Raw genomic sequence first — 19,880 nt, forward strand, 5'->3', positions numbered from 1 at the left:
CAAAATCAGCAATAGTTTTTAATACCTAATTACTCAATTTATTTTCTCCAGTTATCTTTAAAATATCTTTTCTGATTTGGTTGTTTTGAATTAGTTTTCGAAATCCACTTACTACAGTTACTTCTTAAGGCCCCTTTTAATCTATAACAGTCTCTCCCTCTCTCCTTTTTACAACCACTTATTTGTTGTAGAAACTGGGTGATTTTTTTCAGTAGAATTTCCTGTATTTGACTTTGGCTAATTATATCACTGTGTTATTTAACATGTACTTCCATCCTCTGTGTTTCATATACGCTAATGATTAGAACAGAGGCTTGATTAGATGTCACATATGTCTCTTTTAGATTATTATATTTCACTACTTTTTAATGGCTTTTTGTCGTCCACTCATAGCGATATATTAATGTCTGGATTCCTTTGTTTGAAAGGTGATGGGACATTCCTCAGCACCTGCGGGCGATGGCGGCTGCCGTGCTCTGCAGGGGAGCATATCTCCTTAGTGGAGAAGGCAGGAATCAGCCCATAAGCCTTTTTCTTTTTCATGTGTAGATGGAAAAGAATGTGGCACGCTGAATCCCTGGGTAAAGGAGAAAGGAAATACGAGTGACCTAAATGGAAGGGAACATTAGGGAGTTCTAATGCTCAGCTGAGTCTGTCAGTTTTTCTGCATTTTACCTCCTTCCTTGTGACAGCCCAGAATTGGCTGCTATGTTGCCCAGTCTTTGTTTCTCTCTCCTTTTGATAGCCCTGCTACAAATCTGTAGAACCGTGCCAACTTAAGTTAGAAAGCAGTTCTTGCGTTTTGAGGCCTGGAGGTGTAAGCACCAGAACTCCTGCTCAATAGCCAGGCAGAACACAGGTGCGTCTCTTCCTGAAGATCTTGGCTTGTGTTCTAAACTTTTCCTGAACACAAGCATGGAGATTTTCTGTGGTTGTTGGGGCAGCTCCTTGGTTTTCTTATTTTGCTTTCAAACTACTGAACTCTGATTGGTTTTTCTTTAAGTCTGTCCGGTGTATCATACCTTTTTATCTGCTAATGATATCCTCCTGTTTTCCAGACCTGTTTTTTTCTTTGGTGTTTAAGAAGAAGTAAACATATCAGCACAGTTTGGCTATCCTGAAAGATTCACAATTCACTTTTATATACTATTTAACTCACCTTCAGAGCAAAGCCATGCCTTATCAGAAATTATAGACGTGGACAATCCTTTTTTCCTTAGTCATGTTTACTTAAACTTTTCTTCCACATTACAGATATTAAAAAATATTACTTGGTATTCCGAACGGGTTTTAACTGAAATTTCACTGGGAAGTCTCCTGATACTGGTTGTAATAAGAACCATTCAATACAACATGACAAGGACAAGAGTAAGTCTTCCATAGCTATTTTTCTATCTTTATGCATACAGTACAATTAAGATTATAGTTGAAAGCAATCTCATTATTTAGAGTGCTAATATCCTCATGAAATACAGTAGAAAAATACAGAGCAGCATATAGTCACTGTATTACATGAGCCTAAGGTACCATATGTAGTGTCTGTTTCTTAATATGTGATTGTATGATTAGAAATACTTTACACAAAATAGAAAACAAGCAGTGGAGCACATTTAGATATGATGTTTTATGTCTTTGCTGGACCGATAAAACTGATTTACCTTTTAAAAGCAGCAACAAACTAAGAAGATACAAGCATAAGAAAATATGAATTTAGTTGGGAAAGAAAAAAAAGAAGAAAGAGAATACTTTAAAGAGTAAAAGGACAATTTCTAATGGATTGTATTTGTAGTACCTGGGAGCAAATTTCAGTTTCGGTCAATAGAGAAGCAATATACAGAATTCATAGCTCAGAAAAATGGTCGAGTTAACTGAACTGTTTTCGATTATTTCTTTCTGTGGGGCTAACATAGATACATGTCTACAATCTTTTATCTGAAACTCTAGGAGCCAGATGTATTTTAGAATGAAGAATGTTTTGATTTTAGAAAGATAATTGTAGTGCATATGCTTACACTATATGTAACCATTAGGATCTGGAGCAGCACACTGTAATTAAACATTAATATTTCTGCAGTGAAGTATTTCAGTGTTCACCAGGGTAGGGATAATGAAGACCATAAATAGCATCATACTCCTTTGTGCCAGATGTTGCTTCCAAATGAGTGGTGAAAAAACTTTGAACTTTCAGTGCTTTATTGATTTTGGAATTAGAGAGAAGGGATCATGGAACTGAACTTTCAAAAATCAATGACAATCGAGTTTACATTTGCTTCTAATTAACCTTGCTTAAAATATAGAGAAGACTTGATGAATGTTTTCAACTTGCTGTTTTCTGACAGGACAAGTACCTTCACACAAATTGTTTGGCAGCTTTGGCAAATATGTCGGCACAGTTTCGTTCTCTCCATCAGTATGCTGCCCAGAGGATCATCAGGTAAATATGAGCTTCAGAAGAAATCCTGATTTTTGCCTTCTGGCTGACCTATTGACAAGGACACTATGGCGGTCCCTTTTTAAATGTTATCTGCAAAGAATAGCAAATTTTCCTACTTAATTTTTTATTACCTTTTTTGGTTGAAAATACCTTGTTCTCTTTTGTTTTCTAACCTAACTTTTCAATCAAAGTTAATTGTATTTAATTTCAATCTTTTCATAAGTCTTGGTTTAAGCTTTGCATGTTAGCTTTTTACAGAGGAACAGGTTTATTAGTAATGCAAACTAAATCTTAACATATTTACTGAGCATATTATAGAGTATCACACTATCCTTTTGAGGAGTTATCCGTTTGTTTTAGAGGATTATTTTTATAGTGGTTTACCATATTAGTTTCCAATTGTTGCCACAAATTAATGATTTAACACAAATTTATTATATAGTTCCGTAGATTAGAAGTTTAACACTGGTCTCACTAGGCTAAAATCAAGATGTCAGCAGGGCTGCATTTCTTTCTGGAGGCTCTAGAGAAGAATCTGTTTCCTTGCCTTTTCCAATTGCTAGGAGCTCCACATTTCTTGGCTCATGGCCCCTTCCTCCATTTTCAAAGCCAACAAGAGTAGGTTGTTGAGTCCTCCTCACTTCTTGTCACGCTGACTTCCTCTTCTGGTTCCCTCTCCCACTTTGAGGGTCCTCGTGATTGCCTTGACCCTACCCAAATAATCCAGGATAATCTACCCGTCTCAGGGTTTTTAAATGAATCATAACTGCAGAGTCCCTTTGCCATGTAAAGTAACATACTGACAGGTTCAGGGGATTAGGATGTGGATATTTTGGGAGGAGCTATTTTTCTGTCTGCCACAATATCAGCATAAACCCCTCTGTCTGAAGGCACCCTTTGCCAAATATACAGTCTTTAAGAGTAGGAAAGCTAATTAACAAACGATAAATGAATGTCTTTTGCATGGATTTTAAACATATGTGGGTACTTGTTGATCATTAGGTAGGATGCTCAAGATTGTATTAGTGGCTCTCAAGTAGAAGTTTTCTATGTAAGTCAGTGAAGTCAGATCGTTTCCTTTAATTCTTGCTTTTTGGGCAATGCCGTTTTGACTATTAGTTTTTGTGTTCCAATCATTGGTGGTGATCACAACTTCATATTACTTTAAACTCTAATCACTTTCTGCTCATTGATTGGAGACATTTATTAACCTTGGCTCATTTTTATCAGTCACTCAGAATTAATTTATGGTCTTCGTTTATTTATCCTCAGAATTTAGTAGAGGATATTTTCTGCTAAATTAAACTAAAATAATCCAGTACATTATATTGGATTATTTTGAGGGTTCATACTTGAGAGATTGTCTAGTTTACTGACATGGACTAACGCTAACTTCATAATTTAAACATAGTGCCTCTTCATACTTGAAATTCTTCCAGATGTTCTAAGAGACTTTAGTTTCTTAAAAATTAACCTTTGTCACCATGCTTTATTTTAGCATGACCGATTTAGTGTATCTGTACTTCTTTGTGGTCTGTTTTTCTTTGCGTGTATGTGGAGTTTTATAATGATTTTATGAAGATTTCATTACAAGATTAATTTTCCTCAACTGATTTGTGAACCTTTGACTCCTTCAGCATTAAAATGCCAGTTGAACTGGTACATAATTTAAGTTCTGATAAAATGTATTAAGCAAGATTAAATAAAAATTTTCTAGGTGTAAGAATTAGAGAAAAAAGCACGGTGCCAGATTTTCTGTATATGATGAGTAAGGTAGAAAATCAATCATATTTGGAAAACTGAGAAACGTAATTTTGATTTGCAATTTGGGACTTTTGATCAGGTTTATCATCAATAAGGAGTACCGCTTTACTTAATTTTAATGGAGTTTTGTTTACCATTACAGTAGCGAAAAACTGTGTTAAGCAAGGAATACCAAAATTGTTTATAAAAATTCCTGCCTTCAAGTAGCTTGAACTTTAGTAGCCAAGATAAGACAAGGACCAACATATGTTACACACAGCAGAATGTGGTAAATGTTAGAATGAAAGAAAATTTCCGAAGGTGAGGGTGAGTGGTTCAGAGAATAGTGAGATCACATCGCATTGAGAAATTAGGCAAGGTAAGTCGAAGGAGATGGCACTAGAGACGGATGCGAGAAAGCATCAGCCACAGCAAACCAAAACGAAGAGGTGTGATAAGAGAGCATGGTTTACATTTAAAAAATAACCAGTCTCATTCAGTTGTGGACCTGTATGTACAGGGATTATAGGAGAGAAACCTTCAAGAACCAGGTGAGGCCTTCATGTGGAGGGGCTTGACTGTCAGATCCACAGTGTAGGGTAATGAAAGCAAATAGAGATGAAAAGTCAGATTTTTAACAAAAAAGAAAATGTGAATGAATGAGTTGTAAATGGATTTTAAAAGAAACAAAGTAAATTTCTAGAGTTATCAATTTCAGTAATGGTATCAGCATATTTTGTTTGTCACACTGAGGGACATGCAGTTCTAACAAGTTCCCACGTGCTGCCAGTGCTTCTGGTCCAAGGGCCACAGTTAAGTAGCCAGTATGGACCCGAGCATCTATATCATCGAGGAGGGAGCTTTTTAGAAATATAGAATGTCGGCCCAGCTTCAGACCTGCTGAATCAGAATCTTCATTTTAACAAAATCCCCAAGTGATTTGTACATTCATTAAACTTTGGAAAGCACTTTGAATTTGGGCCTGGAAATTAAGATTTATCCCCTTAGAAAACACTTGTCATGAATTGGAAATGAGGCCCAGCTTTTTTGCGTCTTGAGGAAACTCATTTTCTACTAAATGTTTGTGTTTTGGGGGGATAGAATTGTAAAGTATGATAAGGAATGCATAACAAACACTGTTTAGATGCACAGATTTATTATAGCAGTATGAGTCAAGATTCACCAGATGCTCTAGTAACTCCTTCACATGAGAAGCAATCAGTTTTTGTATACACATTTTCTAAATCCTCTTTTAGGAAGAGACTATACAATTTTGTATCTGTCAGTTGCAAAACTTAAAAAAGCCAATATTTCATGTGATCTTTAGCAAAATGCAAAACAATACCATGTTTCATTGCTGTGAAAGTAAGATGTAAATAAAGCTTTCAAAAACCTTTTAGCTAACCAATGTACTGTCTACTTGAAACTAATTTTAAAAATCTCAAAAAATAAAATAAAAACCTTAGCTGGACGTAAATGTAAAGAATGATTTCATATGGTGTCTAAGGTATTGTTTTATAGTCTATGACAATGTGTCTTCCACGAATTTTTGGTATTCTAGTATTGTAGAAAAATCACAAACGTGATTTGGGTTTTGTTCAATTGTAAAGACTAAATATGCTATAAGCATGGATATTTGAAATCATTATTTGGGACTACAGGGTTATTAATTCAATTAAAAACATTTATAAAAAGTAGATTATATGCAAAGGATTGTTGTAGGTTGCAAAGATAGCATTACTTCCTACCTTTAAGACATCCCGTGTTGCCTCTCATGTCATCTTTCAGCTGACTCCTTCCTCTGGCTCCTCCTTCACCTTTGGTTTAACAGATACTTTCTCCAGCATTTCATCCTAGATCGTTTTCTTCTTTCTGCTCATTTTCCCTGGGAGTTCACATATATGCTTGTGACTTCGCCTACTGTGCACATGCATACAGGAAACCATCCAAATGTACATTTATAATTCTGATCTCTCTCTCTCTCTCTTTTTCTCCCAGAGGCAGGTAATACAGTGTAGTGGTTAAGACCACAGATTCTGAGTTTGAGATACCAGCTCCAAAACTTACTAGCTATGGATTCTTAGAGAAGTCGCTTAACTTCTCCGTAAATCAGTTTGCCTATCTGTAAGGTAGAGTGACAGTAGTTGCTGTCTTATCTCAGTGGATAAGGTGATGATTGAATGAGTTAATACTTGTAAAGGGCCTGACACATAATATGTGCTGTATAAGTAGTGACTAGCTGAACCCTAACTCTACTAACCTCACTACCTGGGTATCCCACACTTAGCTCAAACTTTTATTCTGTTTAAGACCGTACTCATTTTTAAACCCACTCTTCCTTTTAAATCCCCTCTCCTTGGTAATGGCCCTCACCACAGCCACCTAAGTTGCCAAGCCAGAAACCTACAGTAATTCTCTACCATTTCTTCCTTTCCTTCAAATGCTAACTTTACCAATTCTGTCTAACTTTACCATTGTAATTTGCATTCATACCCTTTTTTCTGTCTTCACTGTTGCTGCCTTGGTTCACGTGTTGGTGATACTCACCAAAACTGTGTCATTAGTCCTCTTTTCCATGTTAATTTTCCAGGACAACATCCATACACTATGTATTACAATTCCTGAACACCTCTAAACCTTTGTCGACTAGCCAGTTTAAAGGGAAAACAACAACAACAACAACAACATCTTTCAGACGTTGCTGCTATAACTTTAGGTACTTCGCTATATTGGAAGGAAGTTGGAGTGAGGAGTGAGGGGCTACCATAGATTGCAGAGAACCATCTGTTTCAGAAAACCCGCAGGAGTTAGGACCCATGGTCCCAGGGCAGGTGACTTACTCTCGGAAATAACATCCTGCCAGACTTGCTGCGACAGTGCAGTGGAATGAGCCTGGGCTTTTGATCTGGACAAGCCTGGGACAGCCACTTACCAGCGGTGTAACACCAACACCCTAAAGTGTATAAACCTCAAGACTGCTACCAGTTTTAAATGTAATGAAAAAGGGACTAGTGATGAGACACTGAAGGTGACAGGTATGAATTTATCATTAAATGAACCTTATTTTTAATATAAGAAAGTATTCCTGAAATATAACCAAGAGAAATAACCAAGTATATTACCATATTTTATATTTGAATATTTTATGTTGTGTAACATTAAATTTATCCCAACTACAAACAGACCACCTTGCTTCTTAATATTCTCATTTTCAGTTCAATATATTATTTGGTTCAGAAAAAAACTCAATCCATGAAAACTGAATTTAGTGGGGACAGAAGTGAGGAAGTCTGATGTAGCAGGCCAATACTAGAAAAGTATTATTAAAAACAAATCGCCTATCTTTCTTTGATTCCATGGGCCATTCTAAAAGATCTTATTCTAAAAGATGTTATTCTCAAGAGGTCTGCAAAACCAGAAAGCTTTCAATAACGTCTTGCCTTGTTATAAACTTCATTAGCATGGACAAGCAACAGGTTATTTGCAAAACATGGCCAGAGATGAATCAACTTATGTGCAGTCTCAGAACAGGTGCCAGAACTAAGTGTAAAATCCCAGATGCCAGTCCATTTTCCAAGAATAAGTCACTGAGTATTACAAGTCCATTGTGTGCCTACTGAGAGCTACTCTCTGCAGAGTAATGCAAAGAGATACAAGATAAGTCTTTTATCTCCAGTAATTACTCCTTGCTTAAGCAACAAGACTTGATTAAACTTTAGGCCAGGCCAGTGTGTCACAAGGTCAAGACTGAAATTCTCTCTCCCACACCCACCTCTGAGAGAAACCAAGTCACCATAGCCATATTTTCTAGCATGTGCCTTTTTCTTTTCATACTCCGTACCCCAACCCCACACCTGCCCCAGGAACTTGCCCTGGGTCAGAATTGACAGAGATCTGGGGGCTGCTAAAAAAGAGATGAATAGGGCCAACTGGGTTCTTTCTCTTTCTAATCTGAATATGGAAATGTGAAGCGATTATGTTAGCAGCAGCTGGGTCTAAAGTAAAAAGGCCAAGGAGGTGTGGGAGGGATGGTGAGGGAGGGCTTAACCACTGCAGATTCAAGATAAAACAATGAGAGGAGGGAAGCTGGTGGAAAAAGCCCTACAGAAAGAATAGGTGATACCAAGAACTGTCTCAATTTTTTCCTAGTTGTAGATCACACTTACCCAGACAGAGGAGCATAGCTGTGTAAGTGCAGGGACAGTACAGACTCAGTAAGGACAGAGCAGCAGGTATATGTCAAGTAGTAATCGAAGATTAAGAGCACAGGGCAGGGCCCTGATCACGTCACTCTAAAGAAGATTCCTCAGCTTGGGCACTACTGACATTCTGGGCTAGATAATTCTTTGTTGTCCTATGTATTATAGTCTATTTAGCAATATCCTTGGCCTCTACCCACTAGATGTCATACATAGTGTATGGATGTTGTCCTGGAAAATTAACATGGAAAAGAGGACAAAAACTTTTAGCTTGAAACTCTATTGCCTTACATCTAATGCTTGATGTTAGGTGTTTTGTTGTTGTTGTTGTTGTTTTAAGTCAGTGAATACTTATTGAGCTTTTGTAACATGCCTACCACTGTGAAGTCCTCTTTAATTTGAGATTTTTTTACATTTGAATTCGAGACTGATGTAATTCATTGTATCTAGAAATTAAGTGTTAGTTATAGTCATGTTGCTTTTATTTCTTAAAACTTTAATTTGAACCTTATGTAAGATCATTATAGTCAGGAAATTGTTTCTTTAGGGAAAAAAAAAAAGGGAAAGAAATCTGATATTATAAGTTATAACAAATAGTCTGTTTCCAGAATCTTGGTATGTTATTTAATTTCTGTTTTTCATTTCTAAAGTGATATATGTGTGATACCTGTTTCATGTGACTGTTGTAAGAGTTACTAATGGCTTGTAAAGTCTTTTGCAGGTCTGTACACTCTATTACAGTATTACAACATTTTTGAAATAATTTTAATCTAAAAATCAATCTGGATAATATCCTTACATAAAATTTCTCGCTCTATCACTATTTCTAGATTCTGCCAAAAGCATTATCAGTTTGCCTATTTTTCCCAAACATTTCCCTAAATGACGACCTCATTGGTCAAGAGTTTTTAATAATAGCATATTTTATTTTAGATTGGTAGGAGATTTAAACAATGGTTTTATAGTGTAAGTACTTCTATTAAACTTATATGATTTATTTTTTAAAAGATAGAATTAACTTGTTCTTGCTGAATGGCTGGGCAGTAAAAAAGTTCCAGTTTCCCTTTGGTCTTTACTGATCCTTGTTTGATCTTGGCATAGCAGTAGCCAAGAAAGGAAGGAGAAATGTTTTGCCTTAAAAATCTGGCTTCCTGTACTTCCTACAGCCAGTGGTGCTTTGAAGGTGGCTAAAATTTTCAGAAAAATCTGACGTGACTTGCTTTTAGTTCAGCCCTTTCTTACAAAATTATGCTGAGAGCATTTAGACAACTTCTAGTTGAAAATTTTATGTTTCCATTAGAAAATTTCTAACTATACAGAGATAGCCATGAATTTTTAAGCTCTCATTCCTATGAACTGCTGTGAAGGATCTGAGATTTTGCTCTACTTCAGACTAACAATTTAGTCTGCCACAGTTTTGTAGATCCTGATAGAAAGTCAAGATTTCTGGGTCAGAGACAAAGGATAGTTTCTTATTCTCAACAGTAGTAGGAGTCACAGTATCATTGTTCATGCCCACAGGGCAGTATGATAAGGGCCAGTTGGCATCTGCATAGGCAGTGGGTTGCATTACAGGAGAGGAACCCTGAGTTTAGGAAAACCCCAAGCCTATTATTTGTAAATAATAGGCGTTAAGCAAAGCTGCCCAACTTTTGTTTTGCATTGGAACATCTTTACTATATTTGATAGCAAACTGCCCTCTGCTCTAGAAGGAGACTGTATCTTTGCCTTCCCCACCTGTTCACTCTGCAAACATTCATGAAAGGATAGTTTAGAGCACAAAGCTGTGAATACCTTTGTCTTCATGGAACACAAGAGATCCGTGGGGAATTGTCTTTACCTAGTTACACGTTTCTATTGCCATTTAGAAAAACCTATCACTCTGTCATTAAGATAGCTAGTTGATACTGCTCTTGGTTTTATATCTCCCTTGCTAATGCATTGGATTTATGTATCGTAGAAGTAAAGGATTGAATGACGTCATCAGTCTCTGCTTTGTTCGTGTGTCATAATGAATCTCCTGCTCAGGTGTCAGTGTCATTAACAACCCTTAAAGCCTGCTTTCTGAGTGGCTTTAACAAAACCAGAATACTTTTAAGCACCAATAATAAAATTATGGGTTTGGAAAGACCTATACATGTGGAAATTTTGAAACCTAGTGTTCTCATGTGACCATTCTAAGTGAATACTATTGCAGAAGCAGACATGGACATCGAGTCTCTCAGCTCCTTGCGTGCTGTTCTTTCCAGAACAAAAGAGAACAAGGGTGTGCTTGTGCCTCTGCCCTTTTAACATAACTGTAATATCTGCTATATTGTAAAATGCTAAAGCCAGAGAAGAGAAATGATGTGACTTAGTAAAGGATTTTCCTTCCTGATGAATTGTGCATGCTTCATGGTCTTTGTGAAAAGCACCTTTTCCAAGACAAAGAAACAAGGGTTGTGGTCACAGGAGAACAGGGAGTAAACAAAAGTAAAGAGACTTTAAATGATTCACATGTCCAGTATAAATACATGCAGAATCAGAAATACCAGGGATGGGGACAAACAAGGGAAGAGAGGATACTCACTTCCTGAGGAGAGAGAAAAAGGTAGTTGGGAAAAGGGAGCTGCCAAAAAGGTATTCCCTATCACAAATATTAATGAGTGTTCTGAGCATTTAACATTTATTTTTATATGCCTCAATTTCCTCATTTACAAAATGAGAATATCAAGTCTGCTGTGAGAAAGAAATGTGTTATTGTTTGTAAGGCGCTTAGAATGCAGTCTTTTGAGTAGCAATCTTCCCTGTTAGAGGATGGACAACACCAGGTCTTATTTATTATGATGGCTCGGTAGGTATTTGAAGGATGAAATTCTGATGCTCTAATTGGATTAAAATAAATAGTTAAAATTTACTGGCTCTAGGTGAGGAAGAAACAGCATGCTATACAGACTACCATTTTTTTTGTACAGCTAGTATGTGCCGTACGCTACATACTGGGCCCTACGCTACATACTGGCAGTTTAAACATTTTATTGTATTATTTGATGATATGGGTATTATTATTTTTATTTTATAATGAAGAAACTATATCTCAGAGAAGTAATTTTATCTAAGGTCACCTTGCTGGTCACCAGCGCTGGGATTTAAACCTTTATCTGTCTTTCATCCATTATACTATACTGCCTTCCATTGTCAAGTGCTTCTTATAAAGTTTTAAATTAAAACACGCAGATAATTTATGTACAAAACATGTTCATTTTGCATCATGTCTTGGGTGAGTTGTTTTCACCTTTCTAAGCATGCATGAGAGTCAAGTTCTATTGAGAATGAGACATGTGAAAACGATCAGTTCTCCCAAGGATGGCACATAGTCAGTACCTTTCTAAAAACATAGGAGAAAGAGTAATTGATGACAAATTGTGCACCTTCTTAGATGCCCCGGTTGAAAAAGATCTGTGGGGCCTTTTGGGTTTGAGGCCCACGGGTTAAGAAAAACTATAGGAACCTAATATGACTTCCTGTTGGTGCTATTTCTCCATTTAAAATGTGCCTGTTTTTTTTTACCTTCATTAGTCAAACATGAAGATCTTATTGAAGCATGAGAACATTGATGTTATTTACTTAATAAACTTTCATGAACCCATCAATCCTGGATTTAGAAGTATATACAACTCTGTCATTATTTACTACGTGGTCTGGGCATAATAATGGTACCTTTGTACACAAGCTAAAGACCTTTACATCATTACAGATTTTCCACTTAGATTCACCCAATCTTTATTAAATCACTGGGATTCTAAATAGATCTTCTGAGAAACACCAGTAACTGGTTCTAATAATGTTTTCCTTCACAGAGTATTTTATAACATGATCGTGATTTTAAAAACAAACAAACAAGGGTAGGTATTTAGGAGTCATTTAATCATTTACCAGTTATTTTCTATATATTTGCCATGGTCAAATATTGGCAGTCATTGGAGATTCATGTAATATACTCATGCCCTGCCTTCAGAGAGCTTTTAGTCTAGCAGAGTCAGTGGATGATAACCATCGAACCCCACATGTGTTGTGTTGAAGAGTAAGCCCTGAAGACAAGGCAGAAAGCAGACAGCTTACCTGAGTGTCACTGAAGTCTTCCCCAGTGAGGTGGTACTTGAGTTACATCTTAAAATATGAGCATTTACTCCTTTTAAATTGGTGATAAGGGAGGTAACTCTTTTTCTATCTGACTCTTAGCCCTTCCCTAAACTCCCTTTATAAACCTGAAGTAAGATTTCACTTGTACAAAAATAGTTCCCTTTCAGCAACTTAAAAAAGAACTCACAAAACTTACCCAATCTAACTCGCCTCCCACAAGAAGGTGGTAAAGATTTATTAAAATAAAAACTACCACAAAAACTATCTACCACGCTGACCTTAGTCCAATTTTAATTTGTTATTTAGGAAACTTTTCAGTTTGTATGATAGTCATCAGATGATTGGAATACTCAAATTACTTTAAAATTTAGTTTGACTAAAGATGTCCATCAGATCAGTAGTTTTCCATTGGAGTGGGATGGGAAGGGTTGGATAAAATGTGTGGTTTGTGTTGTGGTGGTGGGAAAACAGGTAACTACCAGCAAGAAGGTGACTTGTTGAACCTGTGAATTTGTGCATTACTAACCAGAGTAAGTAGATAAACCTTTATTTTTCTTTTGATCAGTAGATAAACTTTTAAGTATCATTTAGAAGCTTTACAAACGAGTGATCATTTTTTTCTTTTTAATTTGTAAAACTTAAAACATATTAAAGAGAATACTATAATGAACCTTTAGGTTTCTATTGTGCAGCTTCAACTAATATATCAATTCATAACCAACTTTATTTTGTTTATATCTCCACCTTTTCCTACCTACTCTGGATTATTTTGAAGCAGTTTCTCACATCATTTTATCTATCAAAATTGCATTATGTAAACAGACAAGTTTTTTGGTGGGGGGGGGCAGTTTAAACATTTTATTTTATTATTAGTTTCAAGCTAATAATAGTACAGTACCTTGGTTGGACATTTGTATAGTTAATGAAACGATCTCCCTGATTACTCTATCACCTATCTGGCTCTACACATAGCCATTACCTTACTGCTGTCTACCTTTCCTATGCTGTGCTCCCCATCCATGAGACCATCTCTCAGCTACTAATTCGTACTTCTTTAACTCTTCACCCTTTCTCCTAACCTCCCAAACCCCCTCCCCTCTAGCCATCACCAGATTGTCTTCTATATTTGTGAGTCTTAAACAGATAAGTTATTATGAGCATCTCTTATGATTTGGTCTTTCCACAAGTGGTGGAAAAATAAATTCAGTGTTATCACTATCATCTAAAACATGGGCATTAGCCATACTTTGGGTCCTTAGTCATTTGAATACAATTCAATTCAGGGTTTACTCCATCACACACAATGCTAGTCATTGTTATATGGAGGCTGTCTTATTTAATTGTGGCTGTAGGCTTGTATGAGGTACCTAATTTCTATTTTTCAAATGAGGAAACTGAGGCTCACAGAGGCTATTCAGAGTCAGATAGCTCAGAGTATAGTGGAGCTTACATTGGAATCTAGTTCTGACCTTAATCTAGAAGTGTTCTTCTCTTTATGGCAGACCTGACAGGATTAATAGGGAAGAAGAGAAACAGCTGTCAACTACTTTAAACTCAAAATTCTCAGTTATAAAAGTGGAATGTTTGTTTGTGGTGTAGAGTTTCCACAGTCTTCTCTCTTGGATCACACCAGTGCGGAGGTTCTCTTAAGTGTGGTCTACAGACCACAGATGTTCCATGGCGTTTAAGCTGTTTTTATACTAGGACATCATTTGCCATTTTCACTGTGCTGCCATTTGCACCAGTGTTGTCAAAGCAAAGCTGGGGTAAAACTGCTGGTGCCAAACTGTGCTAGTGCTCTCGTTGTAATTCTACAACCATACACGGCAGTAAAAAAAAAAAAAAAAAGCCACTTTAAGAATGTTCTTGATGAAACAGTAAAAATGATTAGTTATAATAAACCTTGACCTTTGAATAAGTGTCTTTAATATTTTGTGTGATAGACTGGGAAGTTCACATAAATCATACTGCATATTAAACTACAGTGCTTGTCTTGAGAAGAAGCACATGTATGGTTGAGTTGTGAGCTGCATGAGCCACTTTTTTGATGGGATACCATTTTTTTTGTGAAGGAGTGAGTGACAACCAATAAGGTTATTTAGACTTGGCAGACATTTTTGTGGAAGAAAAAAAAAAGTGAGCCTGTCACTTCAGAGAAAACAACCGCTAATGTTGGTTGCCAGTGATAAAATTGGAAATTGCAAGCAAAATTAGAATTTTAAAAAACTTGTATTGGCACTATAAGTTTGACAGCTTCCCAATAATTAAAGACGTTTGTGATAAGATTGATGAAGATATTAATAAGTGTGGCGTTTTTTTGGATAGTGTGTGATGAAATATGTCAACATTTGAAAGATCTGTATGACTCAGTGAAGCAATAGTTTTCAAATGACCAAAGCATGAAGTTACAGAATTAGGCATGAATGATAAGATTCATTAAAACTGCAAAATAGACTAATGGGTCTTAACGCAATAGACTCAGAAAAGTTTTTTGTTATGATTTCTGATTCCACATTTTAACTAATTTTTAAGAAACTACCACTTGAGTTTTATTATAATGTCAAAGAATATCTACAGTTTTCTGTAAAGGGTATTAAAATACTCCCTTTTCCAAGTACATATCTTATGAGGCTGCGTTTTCTTCATATGCTTCAACTAAAACAAGATTGATTTAAGAAACAGGAATGAGGATCTGTTTTTCTGTTAAGCCAGGCAGTAAAAAGATTTGCAGAAATAAAAAATAATGCTGCTCTTCAAACATTTTTTTTGTTTTGTTTTGTTTTGAAAAGTTGTTTTTCATTAAATGTTAACATATAATGTGTTCATCGTTATGTTTAAATGAATTAAGTGTTTTAGATTTTTCTCAGTTCTGTTTCTGCTGTAGTTAATGTTTATAGGTATAACCCACATATTAAAATTTTCTTTGGGGTCCCCGGTAATTTCTTTAAGAGTCTGAATGGGCCTTGAGAAAAGTTTAAGAACCACTGCTCTAATGCCCTTTTAGAGGATGGGGTAGAGGTAGTGAGCGTGCATGTGTCTGTATTACAAAGTTCACTGTATATACTTTAAATATCTACTGTTTCTGAATTACTTATACCCTTACTTCCTTCCATCAATATAATCAATAGTTAGCTATGTTTGTATTATTCATGCTTTCATTTAATATTTATTGAGAACATAGTTATCAGGGGTTGGGAAAGAAAGGGGATGTACGGAATATATAAATCATGTTTATTCTCTGTAAGAGCTCACAATCTTTATCTTTAAAAGTCATGGGAATGTTATTGTACTAAATTGTCTTATAAGTTTATTGCTCATCTTGCCTGGGTGTGGCTAGAAATCAAGTTTGTTCCTGTTGTCTGTAGCTGTGTAACAAACCACCCCAAAACTTAGTGGCTTAAGGCAACAGTTTATAATTATCTCTCACAGTGCAGTGGGTGGATTGCTTAGCTGAGTGATACTCACCTGAGGTCTTCTCCATGCTTGCAGTCAGGCGGTGGCTGGGTCGGACGTCCAGTATGTCCCAGTCTCATGGCTGACAGGTGATACCAGCTGTTAGCTGGGAGGTCTGCTGAGTTGATGACTGGAGGACCTCATTCATTTCCATGTGACCCGTCCATGAGCTTTGGTTTCCTGACAAGTTTCCAAGAGGGATGCGCCCAAGAGGGAACATGCAAGAGTGACAGAAACCGTAGGTTTCCTATGACCTAACCTAGCTCAGCTATCCCAGAACATTGCTTTTATCACATTTTATTGGTCAAAAGCAGTACACAGGACCAGCCCAGATTTAAGAGGAAGGGACCACAAAAGGACAAAAACACTGTGAGGCTTGGTTCATTTGTGGCCATCTTTGGCTACTAGCTGCCACAAGACCATCAAAAGACTATTAAGTGTCATAAATTATTACCCATTATAGCGGGAAGATGAACAGCTACTTTCATTCTAAAATTCTGCGCTGAAGACAAACATCTAGATTTCTATTCAAAATAGAAAATTCTGCTGAATTCATTCAAATGCTATCTTTGCATTTTTCTTTCCTTTGTTTAATTTATATGTAACGTAAATGTCCTCTCCCTTGACTTCTGCTGGCATTCAGTTTCTTTTGTTCAGAAGGAAATGCCCACTTTCCAATAATGATGTTTTTACTTATAACCAGTGGGCAGAGTTCCTGTCCTGTGAATGCTGGTGTTGCTCCACTTGCTGGTCACTGAGTGGTCGATTTGGGCTCAGAAAATGTCTATTATCCTGTGGCAGTGGGACTAGTTGGATGTTTACTCTGACAGTGACAGCCCCAGAAGTTCTGTGCAAGAGTGGTTGAAGGGCAGCATTAAATTTGGAGGGTGGAGCTCAGAGATTGTTTGGGAGTGGCATTTATACAGCAGTCACGCTGTCTCAAACTTTATTATTGTGTGTGCTGTGGCTTAGAGATCTAGCTGGAGGAATTTGTTGGGGGCGGGGGGATGGGTTGGTCCTTTAGCGAAAGCTCCCCTTGGTGGTGCTGTTGCACTATAAACTTCCAAAGAAAACATTTTTTGGTGCCCCCCCCGCCCCCCGCCCCCGCTCCTTTTTAAGCAAACATTTTATTGGACACCTAAGGTGCAACAGGCCCTGTGCTAGACTTAGGAGAACTAATAAGACACACTTATTATTACTAAAGTCTAATCCTGGCTATTCACTTTCCTGACATTTTCTCAAAAGGGAAAAAATAATACCTAATTAAATTCAAGCCAGGCCCATAACTGCCTGTAGACACCCTGATGATAGTAACCGATTTGCCTAAAGACGATGTATTCACAAACTTGGGAATTTTAAAGTTACATAATAGGATATCAAACAGCCCTTAAATATATTTTTTAAATGCTCAATTTTACTCTAATAAAATTGCAATTTAAAACCTCACTCGAGATGCATTTTTCACCTATCAGATTAGAAAAATCTGTATGGTTATATATGGTTATGTGGAAACAGACACTCTCAACCTTTATTGGTGGGAGTATAAATTGGTATAACTCCTATGAAGAACAATGTGGCAGTATCTACCCAAATTCCAAATGCATGACCTAACAGTTGTTCCCACATTTGCACAAAATGACAATGTACAGATTTGTTTTGGTATTATTTTTTATAATAGCCAATAGTTATTAGAAATAACTCAAGTATACATCAGTAGAGACTTAAATAAATATGATAAACTGATACAATGGACATTGTGCAGCTATAAAAAAATTGAAGGTACTGATCGAAGGCTGTCTAAGATATTTATGTGTAAAAAGCAAGGCACGGGATAATATTAGTGTGAGAGAAAAAATAAAATATATTTGTAATTGTCCTTATTTATCTACAAAAACTCTGGAAAGATACATAAGAAAGTGATAAAAATGGTTATGAGGTGAGAGGAAAGGAAGAATTTCCACTGTATATGTTTCTCTTTTTTTTTATCATGTAAGTACCAAAGGGACAGAGATCTTTGTATTGTTAATGAATGTATCCCAAGTACCTATAACAATGCCCGGCACATAAATATATGTAGAATAAATGGTTACGCAAAAATAATTAGTTAAAAAACAAAACAACACAGATTCATTACAGAAGGTAACGACAAACTTAAAGACAATCATCCAAGTTATCCTTAGATTAATGCCTTGGTGTATAACACTCTGGATAATTTTCTGTTTATATATGTATGTATATGTTTTCAGAAAAACAGGCTATAGCATATATAGAGTTTTTAAGTACTTTCATATATATATATATATGTGTGTGTATCTATGTTCAGAGAGATATTTCTGTAACATGGCTTCAAAATATTGAATTTATCCAAAAAAAATTGATAATGCCTTGTATTTGGACATGTAAGTTGTTCGCACATATGCACGTATATATACATATGGCTGTGGGAAGAAAACCCCTCATGAAGGACATGTATGGTAGTGCTTAGAGTGCACACTGCAGCGAGACTCCACCTCTGCCTCTTTCTAGCTGTGTGTTCTTGGGCAGGTTACCTACCTTTTTTGTGTGTACATTTCCTTATCTATAAAATGTGAATAATACAGTAGTTTCTACTTTGTAGGGTTATTGTGAGGAGTAAATCAGTAAAACTGAAAACCATTTAGAACAATGTTTAGCACATTTAAGTGTTAGCCAACCTCTTCTCTCCAAATATGGAGCTTGGGAAAAAATGGCAAACTTGATTCTGAGTGACCATTACTATTATTTATGAGCCTCAAAACCCTTTACAAGCATTTATTTGTAGCTGTCCTTTGGTTCTGTTCCTAAAATGATCCCCTGGGTCACAGTCAGGAGACCCTTATGGATAATTTATGTGATAAAATTTAGCATGAAGATAAATGAGCAGCTGCAGGGGAATTCCTCTCCTCAAGGATGCAATCAAGTTCCACTGCTCCCAGATCTCAGGTGCGTCTTGTGTGACATCAAGTAGCAGGGAGAGTTGTTCAGAGTTTTTCTGGGAAGAGCAATTTCAGAATGGGTGATCACTGATTCAGATCACCTCGCTAAGTGATATTAACAGAGAGAAGACGTGTTTGGACTGACCCGACCTTACTCGGTGTACACGCTGTGTTCATCCATCACCTCAGAAGCAGGACTTCCTCCTGCCCGGCCCCTACTTAGTTGTCATTTTTCTATTTACTTACATTATTTTTAAAAGGCTTTATTTTCATTTCTCCTTCAGTGTTAATTAGCTTAGACTTCATTCCTGTTTATTTCTGAGTCTCACTAGTTATAAAGCTATTCTCTCTATATATTGGTTTTCTTAAAGTGGGGTACACTTGCTCAAACTGAAGCAGTTCTGAAATACAAATAACGTGACTATGAATGGCTGTTTATATATTTTTTTCATTTATGTATTAATGGGTGTTTCATGGACCACCCTCACATAAAGGGAGAACTGGAAGTTCTTTCTGATAGGTTTTATTAGAGAAGATTTTAATTTATAGATTATCCAAAAGTGACAACTAAAGTGTGAATAAAACATTCCAGAACAACAGAAAAAGTAACTAAATTATCAAGTATTTTACAAAAATTTTGTATTCTTTATCTCTAGAAATCAAATGTCTCATGTTAAAATGAAGATTGGGTTAGCTTAAGTTTTGTTTGCGTAAGACTTCAATTCCTTATGAAGAAAAAAGGACAGTATGAAGATTTTTCTGGTATTATGTTTTTATACTGCAATTACAAAATAGAGTATTTTGTGATAATTAAACAATTTTGAGCATTTTTCCAAGCCATAAATATATTTTTTTCTTTCACAGTGATACATAATATGGAAAATTGAGCTTTTCTTTTTTTACCGAACTATTTGTACCTATATTGCCAATGTATATTGACCTTATTGTATCCCATAAGTAATTACTAACCCTGAC

At 36.3% G+C, this 19,880-nt stretch overlaps 1 protein-coding gene across 8 annotated transcripts in view; it reads left to right on the forward strand.

Moving 5' to 3' along the window:
• Positions 1–19,880, forward strand: part of DYM (dymeclin) — a 261,639-nt gene that overhangs the window by 108,161 nt on the left and 133,598 nt on the right. For all 8 annotated transcript variants that reach the window (XM_006919911.3, XM_015595753.2, XM_006919912.3 and 5 more), the window contains 2 exons: positions 1,255–1,368; positions 2,340–2,434. In XM_006919911.3, coding sequence (XP_006919973.1) covers positions 1,255–1,368; positions 2,340–2,434 — 209 coding nt within the window. The remainder of the gene's footprint in view (positions 1–1,254; positions 1,369–2,339; positions 2,435–19,880) is intronic.

This window comes from Pteropus alecto, unplaced genomic scaffold (assembly GCF_000325575.1).
Source record: "Pteropus alecto unplaced genomic scaffold, ASM32557v1 scaffold146, whole genome shotgun sequence".
Taxonomy (NCBI): Eukaryota; Metazoa; Chordata; class Mammalia; order Chiroptera; family Pteropodidae; genus Pteropus; species Pteropus alecto.